The 15,552-nt window shown below is 35.8% G+C and overlaps 1 protein-coding gene across 1 annotated transcript; it reads left to right on the forward strand.

Moving 5' to 3' along the window:
- The first annotated feature begins 746 nt into the window (after positions 1–746).
- On the forward strand, positions 747–11,859 carry LOC114276999 (kinesin-like protein KIN-12B). Its single transcript, XM_028218823.2, has 16 exons — positions 747–1,309; positions 2,007–2,144; positions 2,252–2,335; positions 2,465–2,590; positions 2,684–2,746; positions 2,844–2,897; positions 2,985–3,077; positions 3,522–3,617; positions 3,843–3,988; positions 6,403–6,552; positions 6,680–6,809; positions 6,914–8,110; positions 8,204–8,302; positions 8,387–8,539; positions 8,645–9,445; positions 11,318–11,859. Exons 1-16 carry the CDS (start codon positions 974–976, stop codon positions 11,627–11,629), a joined length of 3,978 nt encoding a protein of 1,325 aa, XP_028074624.2. The 5' UTR covers positions 747–973; the 3' UTR covers positions 11,630–11,859.
- The last annotated feature ends 3,693 nt before the right edge of the window (positions 11,860–15,552 follow it).

Consider the following 15,552-nt stretch of genomic DNA (forward strand, 5'->3'; position numbering starts at 1 on the left):
TACTCTGGCTATGGCGGATCGTGCTTTGTTCGGTGTTCTAGATCTAGTTTGCTCTAGCAAGGTTCTCTCTCTCTCTCTTATTCTCTTAAAGCTGTCTCTTGGCGATCGCAAAGATCAATCCATGGCCAAAAAACGAGATGGTCTGGATATGGTCTACTCCAGCGAGGTTTATTCTCTTTCTCTCTCTCTCTCTCTCTCTCTCTCTCTCTCTCTCATCCTCTTGGAGCCATCTCTTAGTGATGGCGAAGATTAGTTCATGGTTGAGAAAAAGGTCCGGCTACGAAGAATAGTCCATCATCACAACCTTGATTGCCATCACGAAGATCAGTTCAATGTCGGCGATGGCGATGGGTGAAGATCAGTCTGACGAGCTCCTTGATTGGGTCAAGATCTAACAAAAAAATAATAATTTAGACATGGGTAAAAAAGATATTTACATAGTAAAAAGTACATTATAGAATATTTAACAAACACTACTCAACAATCTAAATTTATAATATAATATTTATACAAAACAGATTAATCACTTTTGATTAAATTTAGAATCTATAATCTATTAAGTTATAAGTTACAATCTACGTTAACAATTATACCAAACATGGCCAGTGCCTTATTAGTGTGAACCAATTCTGTTGATTTGTAATTAAACGAAAACCATGGGGTACATTATATTTTTTTCAAAACTTTTAATTTAAACATAATTTATTTCTTTATTTATTTTATTCATTCATTACTCAAATCACCTTTGGCATATATACCCCAGGTTGGCCATTCTCTGAAACTCCGATTCAAATTCAGCCCCTCTCAAACCCTTCCAACGGCTACATTTCTCTCTCTCTCTCTCTCTCTCTCTCTCTCTATTCCTCAACTCTTTCTCTCGCTACCTTGGCTCTTCAATTGGCTGATCCAACCCTACTCTCTCTCTCTCTCTCTCTCTCTCTCTCTACTTTCTCTCTCTAGACTCTTGCAAACGATGAAGCACTTTATGCAACCAAGAAATGCGATCTTGAGAGAGAACCACCCGTCTTCGGAATCCGCAACGTCTCCGAACCCTAGTTCTGTGAAGCAGAGATCTGCTTCTTCTTCTTCTCGCAAGCATAAATCGTCGAAAGAGAACGCTCCGCCGTTGGATCCGAATGCAATGCTGGATTCTCCGTTGGTCGCCGGAAAACCATCGCCGGCGGCAGTAGGTAAGATCAAGAGTCCGCTTCCGCCGAGGCCACCGTCTTCGAACCCTCTGAAGCGGAAGTTAAGCATCGAGTCCATCCCCGAGAACGGACTTCCTGGATCTTCTGATACTGGAGTAAAGGTAGTGTTTCTTTCAAACCCTACTAATTTTGAAAGCTTTTTGTCTTGAATTTTGTTTACAGTTCGGTTAAAATTAGGAAAATGAATTGAAATTTTGAATTTTAGGTCATCTCCAACCCTTACTCAAAATTTTACTCAAATTTGAGTAGAAGCTTTATATGGTATGAGCCACTCTATTGGCCAAACTTTGATTTGATCATAAATTTGACTAAAAGTTTCACTGTTGGCAGAGTGTTAAATTTGAGAATTACAAAATTACTTTGAAAATTTTGAGTAAACATTTGAGTTTCTTTGATTTGGATAAAAAATTGAGTAAAACTCAATTTGGTATAAGTTTGGGGGAAGCAGTGGAGGGTGTTTTGAGTAATTTTTACCCAAATTTAAATTTGATTTCGGTTTGAGTCAAGGATTGGAGATGCCCTTATGCTCTATGTTATTCATGCTGAAAATCTAAATTTTTATGCTTTTGAATTTTTGTTACCTTTGTTTGATTCCCAAGAATAAGTTGGAAAAACAAAAGAAAACAAAATTCTGAATCTTATTTGTTTAGTGTAATTGTTACTAGTGTTTGAAGTGCCTGACGATTAAAATCGTTGGATTCATAATTTTTGTTTCTTGTTCTTTTGGTGTTTTCTGGGCAACCAACCATTAATTAAACAATCTTTTCTGATTCTTGTTGTAATTGTTACATAAATTAGGTTATAGTGCGAATGCGGCCACCAAGTAAGGACGAGGAAGAAGGAGATTTGATAGTTCAGAAAACAGCTAATGATTCTTTGTCCATCCTTGGACAGACATTTACATTTGATTCTGTTGCTGACACTAATTCAACACAGGCAAGACCTAATTTTTTTTTTTTTTTGATAATTTTTCTGTGAGCTAGCGAATACATTTATGTCTAATAAAACACTTGAAATTTTCCTTTTAATTATGTACTTTTCAGCTAGATATATTCCAGCTTGTTGGAGCTCCTCTTGTTGAAAATTGCCTTGCCGGGTTTAACAGCTCTGTTTTTGCATATGGACAGGTATCTTCTGTTTAATTTTCCTTAAATTTTTGTACAGACACGTATGCACACGACCAAGAATAATACATTTTTCCACTGGGAAAGGTGCTATTTATATTTATTCCAGAATTTCAAATTTAATTGTTTTAGACTGGTAGCGGAAAGACTTATACAATGTGGGGACCTGCCAATGCCTTGTTGGGAGAAAACCTATCAAGTGATCAACAGGGCTTAACGCCTCTTGTTTTTGAGCGACTTTTTGCCCGCATAGATGAGGTGTGGCTCTATGCTCTTCATTTCTAACTCATTGATGGTAACATTAAATAGTATTTTTATAATTTTTGTGCTTTCACTTTTATTTTTTTGTAGGAGCAAATTAAGCATGCTGACAAGCAGCAACTAATGTATCAGTGTCGCTGTTCTTTTCTTGAGGTTAAGTTCTTTGCATAAATTGGACATAATTAGGTTAATTACTTGATCCACTTAATCCTTTAATTTTTTTATTTTTATTTTTATTTTTTATGTACAGATATACAATGAACAAATCACTGATTTGTTGGATCCGAGCCAAAGAAACCTCCAGGTAAAGTGTTAGTTATTTCACTTATTTTGTTTGATTTTGTTCCATGGTTATATGTTTGCTTAAGTTTCCATTGGGTTTCCTTTATAGATAAGAGAAGATGTCAAATCTGGTGTCTATGTTGAGAATTTGACAGAGGAGTGTGTATCTACAATGAAGGATGTAACACAACTTCTAATAAAGGTTAGTGTAATCTTTCTGCCTCTGTCATGTTGCATAATATACAGAATTTTCTGGGGAGAATCATTTGAACTGTAGCGTCGTAATAGATTGCTTTTCTTGATAGCTCAGGCCCTGGTTGGTGGGTATACTTAAAAATTTATCAAAGGTGAAATGTTGAAATGCAATAACCTATATATTTTTTTTGGCTACTGTTTGTAGCTGTTTTGAATTGATTTAAGATGATCTATTGGACTAGATTTAGATATGATTTCTTTTAATTTGACAAATCTATTCAAATATGATGTCTTTATTCTTGTATTTATATTTTATTTGATTTTTTTTTTTTTTTTTTTTTGGGGGGGGGGGGGGGGGGGGGGGGGATGCTTTACATATTGCAATTTGCAAGTTTTCGACTAGATAATGTTTTTAGACATGATGTTCATAATTGCTAGGTAAATGATGCAGGGATTATCAAACAGGAGGACTGGTGCAACAAGTATAAATGCTGAGAGTTCCCGTTCACATAGTGTATTTACTTGTGTTGTTGAATCACGATACAAGGTAATAGACATTTTATTTTTTTATACCACTTTGCTACTGAAATGTTTGGTTGGTTTGTGGTTTAGAAGTTTCTTAGAGGGTATAAAAAATTGGATTATGATATTACATAGACATCCCTTACTAACTTGATGGCAATCTTTTGGATATGATGTCTTTCTTTTATTTTATTTTTCCATATTTATGCACGCTAAATGCCGCCTAAACTAAAATTTTCAAATTTTATAGAGTGTGGCAAACGGTTTAAGCTGCTTCAAAACAAGCAGAATAAACCTCGTTGATCTTGCTGGTTCAGAAAGACAGAAATTAACAGGTGCAGCTGGTGAACGCTTGAAGGAAGCGGGGAATATCAATCGATCGCTTTCACAGCTTGGGTATGGGGTTTTGTATTATCTTAGAATATGCAAAGTTTCTTGAGCATGATAAATAAGTAGAAATGGTCATATTAGAAATTCAATGCGTGAATGATGTTAATCTTGTTATGAATAACATTACAGTCATTACATATAGCATTGTAATTGTAAATACTATAAACACACAACACAACAGGCCTATGAAGCATGGACATAGACACGTGACATGACACATAGACATGCAAATATGCAAATTCTCATAAAAATGCAGGACACGACATGCAAGAGAGACACACAAAAATATATAAATATATATTTATTACATGTTATATATTTGACTGTTTCATCCAAACATAATGAAATAATGTGACCTAACACTAACTAAAATTGAATAACCACATATTCTGTAACATAACAATCACAGTTACAACTATAAACACAGAAGGGTATCTTATAAGTTATACATAAAAATAAAAGTCGAGAAATTTTGTGTCATTGAATTAACATTCTTTCAATTAGAAGTCAAGTTTACTACTCAAAAAAAAAAAAAAAAAACCTTTGAACCCCACTTAAATGTTTTAAAATTTAGTTTTGACCCTCGAGCTTGTCCCCAACATGTCTCCAGCATGTCCGTAGTGTGTCCCAATGTGTTCGAGCAAAAAAATTGGAAGACTCCAATTCGCATGTCTGATGCTTGTCCATTGCATGTTTAGTGCATGTCCGTGTTTGACAAGTGTCGGAAGCGGTGTATGTATTCCATAGCTTGCTTATGCATAGAGTGTGTGTGGTTGTGAATGCAACTTCTTATTTAAAAAAAAAAAAAAACAAAAAAACAAAAAAATTCGCTTTGCTAGAATACACAATTTTGTATTTGGAGATGATCACAATTGTGTGACAGTTGTTCTTTGATGATCCATCATCCCTCATGGATGTACTACTAGCTGCAATGTGTTGGTTTTGAACTTCAATGTGTTGAAATTCTAGATCAATGTTGGAGGTCAAAAGATTAGGGCCTGTTTGGTTGTGTTTTCATTTTTAATTTTCTGTTTTTATTTTCCAGAAAAACACAGAAAACTTGTTTGGCGAGCTTGTTTGTAAAAATTGCTTTTGCCTTTTGGGAAATTTTTTCTGAAAACATCCCACTTTTTAGGAAACATCAAACATTGTTTTCGAATAAAAATGAAAATGACGAGTATTTTCAAACTTTTCATTGTTTTGTTTAGAAAATATGAAAAGCAAAAATGAAATATGAAAACTGAGAAAATGAAAACACAATCAAACAGGCTCTCTAGTGGCAGTTCTTGAATAATTGACAAAACTTTTCTTCTGTTTTCTGATAAATTAAGGTCTTAGAGATGCAAATTGCACAAGCATATATAATAGTAAAAAAAAGTATACTGTGAGGTTTATATTTTTTCCATGGTGTGTAGATGGAGTGATGTAACTATCTATTTGTGAATAGAATGTGTTTTCTTGGTCAAGGATGAAGGTATAGTTTTAATGTAACCTGGCTTTTACATAGATGTTCTGGGGGCTGTCATATTGGTCCCACTGTACAAAATAAGGTAGCAGCATGACTCTTAGTCGGATGGAAGTTATCAAACTTCTTGTAGCTTAGCAGTCCTGTCAAGATGAAAAATTAATCTTGTGGATTGTATTCATGTCGGTACATACATGATAAGGAGGTAGCAACAAAGCTGTCTGCCTTCAGATTTAGTTAGTTCTTTTGATGGTTGCCCTGAAGGAAGAGTTCATCAGGGAAGTTGTGCAGGTAAATCTACCGAATAATGTAGGAAGGAGAAATTCTGTTATGCTCGGTATTTTTGCTGGAGATCTTTCTTTGGTTAATAATCAGAGATCTTTCTGTAGTTTAAAAAATTTATTTCCCATTGGATTAAATGATGAGCATTTAAGGTAAATACAGATGGCATTATGTGGAGGAAAGTGCTAAAGGATATTAAAGCTGTGTATTCCTGAGAAAAAAAAAACCTTAAATATGCTGCAAGGGAAATTAAGGTGCTGTTTGGTGTAGCATTTCAGAAGACCCTTAGCTTTCTTTTCGAAGCAAAAACCATTTTACATTGATAGGTAGGAGAAGCACTGGTCGTATATTCTCAAAGCTGAAAAGTAGCACTTTGCAGTTAATTTTAGAAGGCTATATCATATTGTTTGGAACACAGGCTAGCATTTCACTGAAACAACTGTAGAAAAAAAGAGGCCTTCTCTGTCTAGTACAAGATTTCTTGTTATGAAAGATGTTCTGAGAAATACTCTTGGTCTTTGTTAATGTGTATTCTGATGTCAACTTGTTAATGATCCCAAAAAGAGGTGATGCATGTAAAATTAATATATAGAAGTTTTGTTCTGAACTAGCTAGTATCAAGATACAGTGATTTGTCTGGTGTACTGATTGCCATTATCTATGAGCTTTGCAGGAACTTGATAAACATTCTTGCAGAAGTTTCCCAAACAGGAAAGCAGAGGCACATTCCCTACAGAGATTCCAGGTTAACATTCTTATTGCAGGAATCTCTTGGTGGAAATGCAAAACTTGCAATGGTCTGTGCTATTTCTCCTACGCAAAGGTGATGCGTTGCCCACTTTCTCACTGTCTTTCTATCTATCTATCTATCTATCTATCTATCTATCTATCTATCTATCAAGCTAGCTAGCTATCTATTATGTGGAAATTGATGTGGATTAACAATGCAGCTGTAAGAGTGAGACTTTAAGCACACTGAGATTTGCCCAGCGTGCAAAGGCTATCAAGAACAAGGCAGTCGTTAATGAAGTAATGCAGGATGATGTAAATTTCTTGCGTGAAGTGATACGGCAATTGAAGGTATATTCTACATGCTTTATTTTTGGTTTAATTTTCCATTTTTAGTGGTAGATCCGTTGCCAGTTGCATCAAGCATTTGAAGACTTACTAGATGTTTTTGACAGGATGAACTGCTTCGCATGAAGGCAAATGGCAACCAAACTGACCCAAATGGAGGTTATTCAACAGGGTGGAATGCCCGTAGAAGCTTAAATCTCTTGAAATTTAGCCTTAATCGTCCAATGACGTTACCTCACATAGATGATGACAGTGATGAAGAAATGGAAATTATTGAGGATGCTGATCAATTTGGTGTTCAGTCAGAAGACAGTGAAGCAAACAATGCCATGGATGTGAGCAATCTAGAAACTGAACAGTTGGACTCACAACATACAGCCTGCAAAGAAGGAACTTCTGGGGAGCCTCAGCCAGATACATCTGAAAGTTCTTGTATTGAAAATCAAGGCTCGAAGGACATAGATGTCATTATGGAGGAAGAAATATCTGACCAAGTTGACAAGCATGGTGAAGCAAGTGACAAAGATTCTTTTGGGAAGCCCTGTCAGGAGTCTCTCACCTCATCTATTAGTAATTTGCTGAATGAAGAATCACCAAGTAAGCCAGTGGGGAATAGTCCCACACACCTATGTTCGAAGCCAGCAGGTCAAACTTCTGCAGATAATGCAGTAAAAGGTGTGTCTGGTACTTCTCCAAATGGCTGTGACAATCATATTGCTCCTTCTAACCTCAGCCTAGTTCCATGTGAAATACCCCCAATTCTTAAGTCACCCACACCCAGTGTTTCACCAAGAGTTAATGACAACAGCAGGAAAAGCCTTAGGAATTCATCCGTATTAACTCCTTCCCGGAAAGATCTCAGGGATGATGATGAGTTAGGCTCAGAGGCTGTACATATATCTTTTGCAAAGGCCTCAAAAAGCAGCTGTCTGAATTCTCAGTCGACAAAATCAAGTAGAAGTGGTTTTCCACCAACTGAATATTTGGCTGCTAGTCTGCACCGTGGTCTTGAAATTATCGATAGTCATCGACAGAGTTCTGCTTTGAGGCGTTCATCATTCAGATTTTCATATAAACCTGCTGATATTAAGCCAATTTTACCAATTGACAAAGTTGATGTGGGTGTACAAACTCTTCCTCAAAATGAGTTACCAGAAGAGGATTTATTGGTGTTCTTGTGTAGTAAATGCAAGAGTGGAAATTCTCCGCAAGAGATCAAAGATGCGAATGACACTTCAAATTTGCAGTTAGTACCTGTGGATGGATTACCGTCGGTGGACAAATCTAAGAAGCTAGTTCCGAAAGTATGTCTGAAGGCATCTATAGGAATGTTAGTACTTGTGTTTGTTCTTCATTGTTCCTGTGCATGATGGTTTGACATTTGTATCATCCTGCAGGCAGTAAAAAAAGTCTTGGTGGGAGCTATTCGTAGAGAGATGGCATTAGAAGAGTTTAGTGCCAAACAAACTTCTGAAATTATGCAACTTAATCGTTTGGTAGGTTTCATTCAAGTTCGGAAGCAGCCAACTAGAACCATTATGCAACCTTTCTTTCTATTTGATCTCTTCTGGCCATTACAGGTCCAACAGTACAAGCATGAGAGGGAATGCAATGAGATTATTGGACAGACACGGGAAGATAAAATTGTACGCCTTGAGAGCCTGATGGATGGCATTTTAACTACCGAGGAGTTCAGAGAGGATGAGTTAGTATCACTAAAGATTGAGCATGAGGTATGCATTTTCTTTTTCAGTTTGACAGCCAATATTTTGATATTTTAAGGCCAGTAATTTTTCTATTTTTATTTTATTCATCCATCGCCCATCTTGTTTTTATAGCTTCTGAAGGAAAAATATGAAAACCATCCAGAAGTTTTGAGGACAAAAATTGAGTTAAAAAGAGTTCAAGATGAGCTGGAGCAATACAAGAACTTCTTTCATATGGGCGAGAAGGACGTGTTGTTGGAAGAGATTCAAGATCTAAGAAACCAGCTGCATTATTATATAGACTCTGCACCAATGTCAGCTCGAAAACAAGGTCCTATCCTGCAGTTAACCTATTCAAGCGAGCCCAGTGTGGCTCCAACTTTGTGCACAATTCCAGAGTCAACTGAAGAGAGTGCTGAACAGAAACTTGAACAGGAGAGAATTCGTTGGATGGAAGCAGAGAGCAAGTGGAATTATATTGCTGAAGAATTGAAGATTGACCTTGAAGCTAGCCGTTCTCTAGCTGAGAAGTGGAAGCATGAACTGGATTTGGAGAAGAAATGCTCAGAAGAGCTGAAGGAAGCAATACAGATGGCAATGGAGGGCCATGCACGCATGCTTGAACAGTATGCAGATCTTGAGGAGAAACATATTCATTTGCTTATGAGGCATAGGAACATTCAAGATGGAATAGAAGATGTCAAGAAAGCAGCTGCCAAAGCAGGAGTGAGGGGTGCTGAATCTAAGTTTATAAATGCTCTTGCTGCAGAAATCTCAGCACTAAAAGTGGAAAGAGAAAAAGAGAGGCGATATTTCAGGGATGAGAATAAAGGTTTGCAGGCCCAACTGAGGGATACTGCTGAGGCTGTGCAGGCTGCTGGTGAACTACTTGTGCGTCTTAAAGAAGCAGAAGAAGCTGTTGCTGCTACCCAGGTGAGTTTGGAATTAGCTGCGTTTCTTTTCTCTGTTGATATTCACAATTTCCTTCGTTCATGTATGTTCATATGCTTTCTTGTACTTTTTCTATGTTTGTTTCTCATTTCTTTTCTATATTTTACTTCGGATGATTTAAAATTTTATTCACTATGATCATGAAAAAGAATATTTGGATGGCTTGGAGATGATTAAAAATATGTGTTAAGTCATTTTCTCTGCATTCTGTGATGCATTTACTGCATAATCTGTTGCTAGCAAACTGATAAATGATACGGTGGGTTCATAGGCTGAATATCAAACTGATATGGATGGTGGGTTTTATAGGAGTATCACCGAGAAAGTCAAATAGTAGTTATTAAATCTTTTATTTTCTTGTCCGGGAGAATTGATAGATCTCAGGTGCCCACACCATTATCATCAATATGTGCCTTTGTTAATATAAATTCTGATTAATCTGTCAAAAGCACTTCCTTTACATGTTTGTTACATGGACATATTTGTTTATGGATACATTGACAGCTTTTTAATTTTTTTTATATAAATATTATTGTTTTCAGATATTTTAACCTATCTACATTCAATTGGCTTGAGTTGATATTTTGTAAACAAAGTTATATCCACGTGAGCTGGTTATACTCACACATGGTTTGATTTAAAAAAAGCATGTAGATGTTAGTGAATTCCTTGTATCAAAGTTTTCAGGGGAAATATCAGCTGATATTACGAGTAGTACCATAATTCAAGTGTTGAAGCATATCCTTCTAATTAGCCAGTCATTTTGATATTCTCAGTGTACCATTTCCCTATCCTGATGATGTTAATGCTGATCCTGCCGACAATATTTTCATTTCCTTACCCTTTTAGTTGTTTATATTGAATCATGTTCTGATTTAATATTTTTTCAATTTAAATGACTCTTTAAACTCCGTCTAACAAAATGCCAGTAAGATTCGTGTTCCCCCCCCTCTATCTCTCTACATGTTATATGCCCCCCCCTCTATCTCTCTACATGTTATATGCTTTCTGTTATATAAAATATGCTTTGTATTGATATTTTCGTAGTTTTGAGGACTCTTTTTTTAATTTATTAAATGGATATTAACAGACTTGCAACATTTTATAAAATGACCAAATTAATCGAACTCCTAATCTTCTTTTCAGTGGCCACAATATGTTTTTATATTTTTTTAAAGAGTTCTCGTGTTCATTTTAAACCCTTGGAGCCATTAGACCTACATAGCATCTTAGCCATCTATAATTTAATTAATATACTGAAGCTTGAAAATTCTCACTCGCTTAGTGGACAGACTTGCTAGTATATTTTACTTTGACCCCAAACCAGCCTTTCAAAACTCAAAAAAAAGCTATAAAGGTGTCTTGAGGCGTGTCCATAGACATGGATGGACATGCATGTACATGAATTTTCCCCCAACTGGTCCTGCAAAAAAATAATAATAAAAAATTGACCTGCTACATGGTTTGTTCGACACATTGACATGCATGTCCACACCATAGTGTGGTACACGAGCACGGCATCTATTTTGGATTGTCCATGCTTGCTAGCTTGCATGTGATACACTGTGAGCTTGCATGTGATACACTCTGAGCAATCAAAGTTGATGTACTCATTTGCTTCAAATATGTTTTGGGATTGTTTATTTATTTCTTTCAATGGACCACGTTTATCAATTGTGATGTCTTAATTGTGCCATCATTCCTAGTAATTTGAAACATGGAACCATAATTTTTTCACCAATAGTTGTGATTCCCAACACTTAATGGTCCATCTGATTTGTTGATTTTGCGTATCCAAAAATATAGAAATAAATAAACATGTTTAACTGATTCGTCAATTTCAAAAAATTGCAGAAGCAAGCTATGGATGCTGAACAAGAAACTGAGAAAGCTTATAAACAGATTGATAAAATGAAGAAAAAATATGAGAAGGATATCATTTCATTGAACCAGTTACTTGCTGAGTCTCGTTTGCCTAAAGAAGCAATAAGACCCGCTTGTGATGACTCTGATGCAGTGAAATCTGATGCTGGAGAGACCACTAATACAGGTGATCAGCGATGGCGAGGTGAGTTTGAGGCATTATGTAATGTCGAAGAAGGTGAATTATCAAAACTTGCAGAACCCTCTTCTTGGTTCTCAGGGTATGATCGATGCAACATATAGACAAGACAGGACATGGTAATGGCATACTAGTGTATATTGTATATACACTATACTAACAGATTCTGTTACATAGCCCTGAATCATCTTGTAGCAGTTTTTTTTACTGGTATTTTAGTTGTTCTCACCAATTGTAAGGACCAATGTATTGGTTCTGTGTGTGTGCCCTGTATTCATTTTGGATTCTTGAATCATAAAAGTTGAATGAATGAATCAATGTTTGTATTCTTTTATTGACTCTAAATGTCTCAAAATACCTATGACTGATTTTTTTTTTTTTTAATCTCACTGAAGCTTCATCTATTTTACAAAAGCATCCACACAAACACACTCAATAAATAATACAAGCATAGTACATGCTATTTGGACCAGCTACATTCTTTTTTTAGTGTTCTGCCTTATCCAAAAGGCTTAGTTTCAGTTGTGCCACACATTTGTGCTTTGCTATCTGTGCAAGAATGTGGCACCGTGACAAAGGAAACAAAATTTTGCTAATTTGCTCCGAAACAGAGCTTTCGGGCGCTTGGATGGTAAAAGGGTTAACATGGAAGTTCTATTACGGTGTAATTTTTCCCGAGGTTTCATGTTCGACTATTAGGAGGGGAAAAACAGTAACGCTTAATCAAATATGCTTCGTTTGCAGGGGATGCATATTCGGATTTATTCACAAGACCTTGACTGGATGATAGGGTGGGCTGGTGGTTAGAGTGTTTTTTATCGTCTATTATTGATTGGATGAAAGGTTATGAATGTTGTCATGCTTTTTATTTTTTTAATAATGTTTTTTTTTTTAATTTAGGAACTGTCATATTTAATAACTCTTAGAATGATTTTTTCTTTCATCAAACTATCTAAAAATTTAAATATAAAATTACAAACGTATCACATTTGCACCTATCCTAAATAAGAAAAAAAAAAAAAAAAATGGGATGGTTATCGATAGGGGTGGACCCTGCCTTGTGGAGACAATGGGTCTGCAAAAAGATCTTCAAAAACAAGTGAAGTAAGTTCACAAGCTTAGATCATTTATTTGTTTGGTTATTGTTAAGTGGATAGGGGGCAATCTGGAAATGGGATCAGAGAAGTATGTCCATTGCCTTCTTTTTAGCTTCATGTTGTAGCAAGGAAGGTGAGTCTATTATTTCATGGAGACCATAAAACAAATAGCTTGTGGCCTTGTCTTCTATGTCATGTATCTTTCCCTACTTTGTGAGGACCACTTCCCTCTCTCTCCCTCTCTCTTTCCCTCCTCCAAGGAGGGCCATTTTTAACAGGAGATGATATGGAAAGAACCAAGTAGGGGCACTCCACCCCAGCCATTCATTATCCAATTGGAATGAAAAAGAAAACCAATGGTTTCACAATTTAATGGAGAGAATGGGTTTGACAGTGACATCAATATAGTACCATTGTTTGGTAAATTTTAATTTGTGTTTGGATTATAAATTTAGATAGAGATTTAGAGAGAGAGAGAGAGATGTGAATAATGTAAATAAAATATAAGTTAAATTTTTTTTCCATTTTCCTTCTCATTTCTCTTCTAGATGCAAACAGAGTGTAAATGGTAGATCCAAACACAGTGTAAATGGTAGCTGATCCACTTAGGAAGAAACCAAGTGGACGATGGAATTAAAATAAAATAATTGAGCCTGCAGACTTTTCTTCATTTTGAACTGTATCTTGTTAGGGGTTTTGGAAAGCAGCAATGATTCAGATCATTAATTTTGATATTTTAATAGAGCATTAATGATATGGTAATGAACAAAAAAAATAAAATAAAAACAAAACAAGATCAAAACATCACATCATTGTGGATAGAGTCTACTATTAACTCATTAGAGCTACCTTTAAAGCTCAAAAATTAGAGTTCCAAAGCATTTTTCTTTGAAAAGTTGGTAAAAAATTAGTTTTTTTAATGACTTTTTTATGTAAAAAAATTAAAAAATCAAAAAATTAATTTTTTTAACTTGTTGCCAAAAGACTCCAAACTCTGCATTGCGGTTAATTTTTGCATGACTGTGGCTGGAAGGTTATTGATTCTCCAAACAGTACTCTCAAGTGTTGGGACACTCTTACAGTCTGTTTGGATTGAGTGATTTAGTAGGAAATGACAAACGAAACAACGTAACATTTGCTTGGGTAGAAAAATATTTTAAAAAAAATATTTTCCATAGTTTTTGCCATTTGGTACATTAGAAAATAAAAGTTAAATGAAAAATATTTTTCATAGTTAATAGAAAACAAGCTTATATTGGTAGAAGATATTTTCTACTTTTAAAAAGCGAAAAATATTTTTTGGACTAAAATTTTATCAATGTCACCGCACTATCATCACTACTCTCACATCCACCACCACGCTACCATCACCATGGCCACAACCACTATCACCATCGTTATTGCAGCCACCGCCTCCCCACCACCATGCCATTACCTCCACCTCCACCTCCACCTTCGTTCCACCATCGCCAACACCAAACACAAAAAAAAAAAAAAAAAAATTCTCCAGAAAACATTTTCTGGAAAAAAAAAATTATGTCCAAACAAACAGAGTGTAAGGAGAAAGAGAACTCTTTTCATGTTTGGTTTATTCATTAGATAAGAAAATGACGAGGAAAAGATACACCAAGATTTTCTCAACTATTAATAAATAATATCACTTTACACTCTCTCATTTATGAAGTCGTATATATTAATCCTCTCAACTATTAAAATCGTATAAATACACCATTTTTGGAGGTAGAGGGATGAAAAAGTACACTTTTATAGTTGAGGGGGTCAGAATATACGAATTCATAAATGATGGGGATAAAGTGATATTTATTAATAGTTGAGAGGGTCTCAGAGTAATTAATCCTTTATAAAAATAATGAGATGGGATTTAAAAACTCATATTTGTTTTAGAAAGTGGTCATGGTATTAACAGTCCTATGGGATCATGAAAGCCCTCTAATGAGGGCATTAGCAATCCCATGAGAGATGTGGTATTGATATCTAATCCCATGAGATTGGAGGTAAAAATACTATTTTGCCCCATATTTTATAAAAATAAGTGTGCTCAGGCCAAAAGTCCACAATTAAATTTTTTTTGTCCAAAGGTCCGAGTGTTGAAACATTATGTCCATAAGGATAAGATTTTGCCAAATGACCAAACTACCCTCTTATATATATATATAATATCACACTCGGTTGTTTTCAAACCAAACATTCTCAAACCGGCTCTCTCTCTCTCTGTCTCCTCTTCTCTCTTTCTCTCTCTCTCACACGCATTTTTTTGGATTTCTATCGCATCTCTCTTCACAACTTAGATCTCTCTGTGATGTCCTGGGTTTTGGGGCTTGCATAGTATTGTGTAGTTGAGTAGTATGCACTTCTTTCAATGTTTTGTTCATCGTTTTGAGTCGTTGCAATTTCTTTCTACTCTTACTTAACCTCTCTTAACTTTTCTGGGTTGAAAACTTTGAGTTTTGGGCATTGGAACTTGTCTTGGTTTGCAAAATCATTTTCTGAGTTTCTAGGTAAAACTGCTCGTGCGGAATTCGAATCCACCCGAGTGAATCCTCACAAAGTTTTTCAAAATTTTCAGTGTTTTCTGGGCAGAAAATTGCTCGAGCGGATTTTGGGTCCTGCTCGAGCAAATTCTGGTGGTATTTTCTAGGCAACTCTCTGCAGCAATCCGCCCTTGAGGCTGAAATTTTCGCTCGTGTGGATTGGGCATTCTGCTCGTGCGGAATTCAAACCGCTCAAGAAGATTTCGGCGCGTCTGTCTTGATTTTCGTGCTCTTTTCCTCAAAACTAATGCTAAGAGTGTTTTTGGCTCAGATTTTCTCTTCTCTTTCTTCTCTATATCCATCTACGTTTATAACCGATTGGATCGTGTTTTTGTTGACGTTGATTTCTAGGGTTTTCATCATTTTCATCTTCCAAGC

The sequence above is a fragment of the Camellia sinensis genome, chromosome 7, assembly GCF_055761805.1.
Source record: "Camellia sinensis isolate YWXY chromosome 7, ASM5576180v1, whole genome shotgun sequence".
NCBI lineage: Eukaryota > Viridiplantae > Streptophyta > Magnoliopsida > Ericales > Theaceae > Camellia > Camellia sinensis.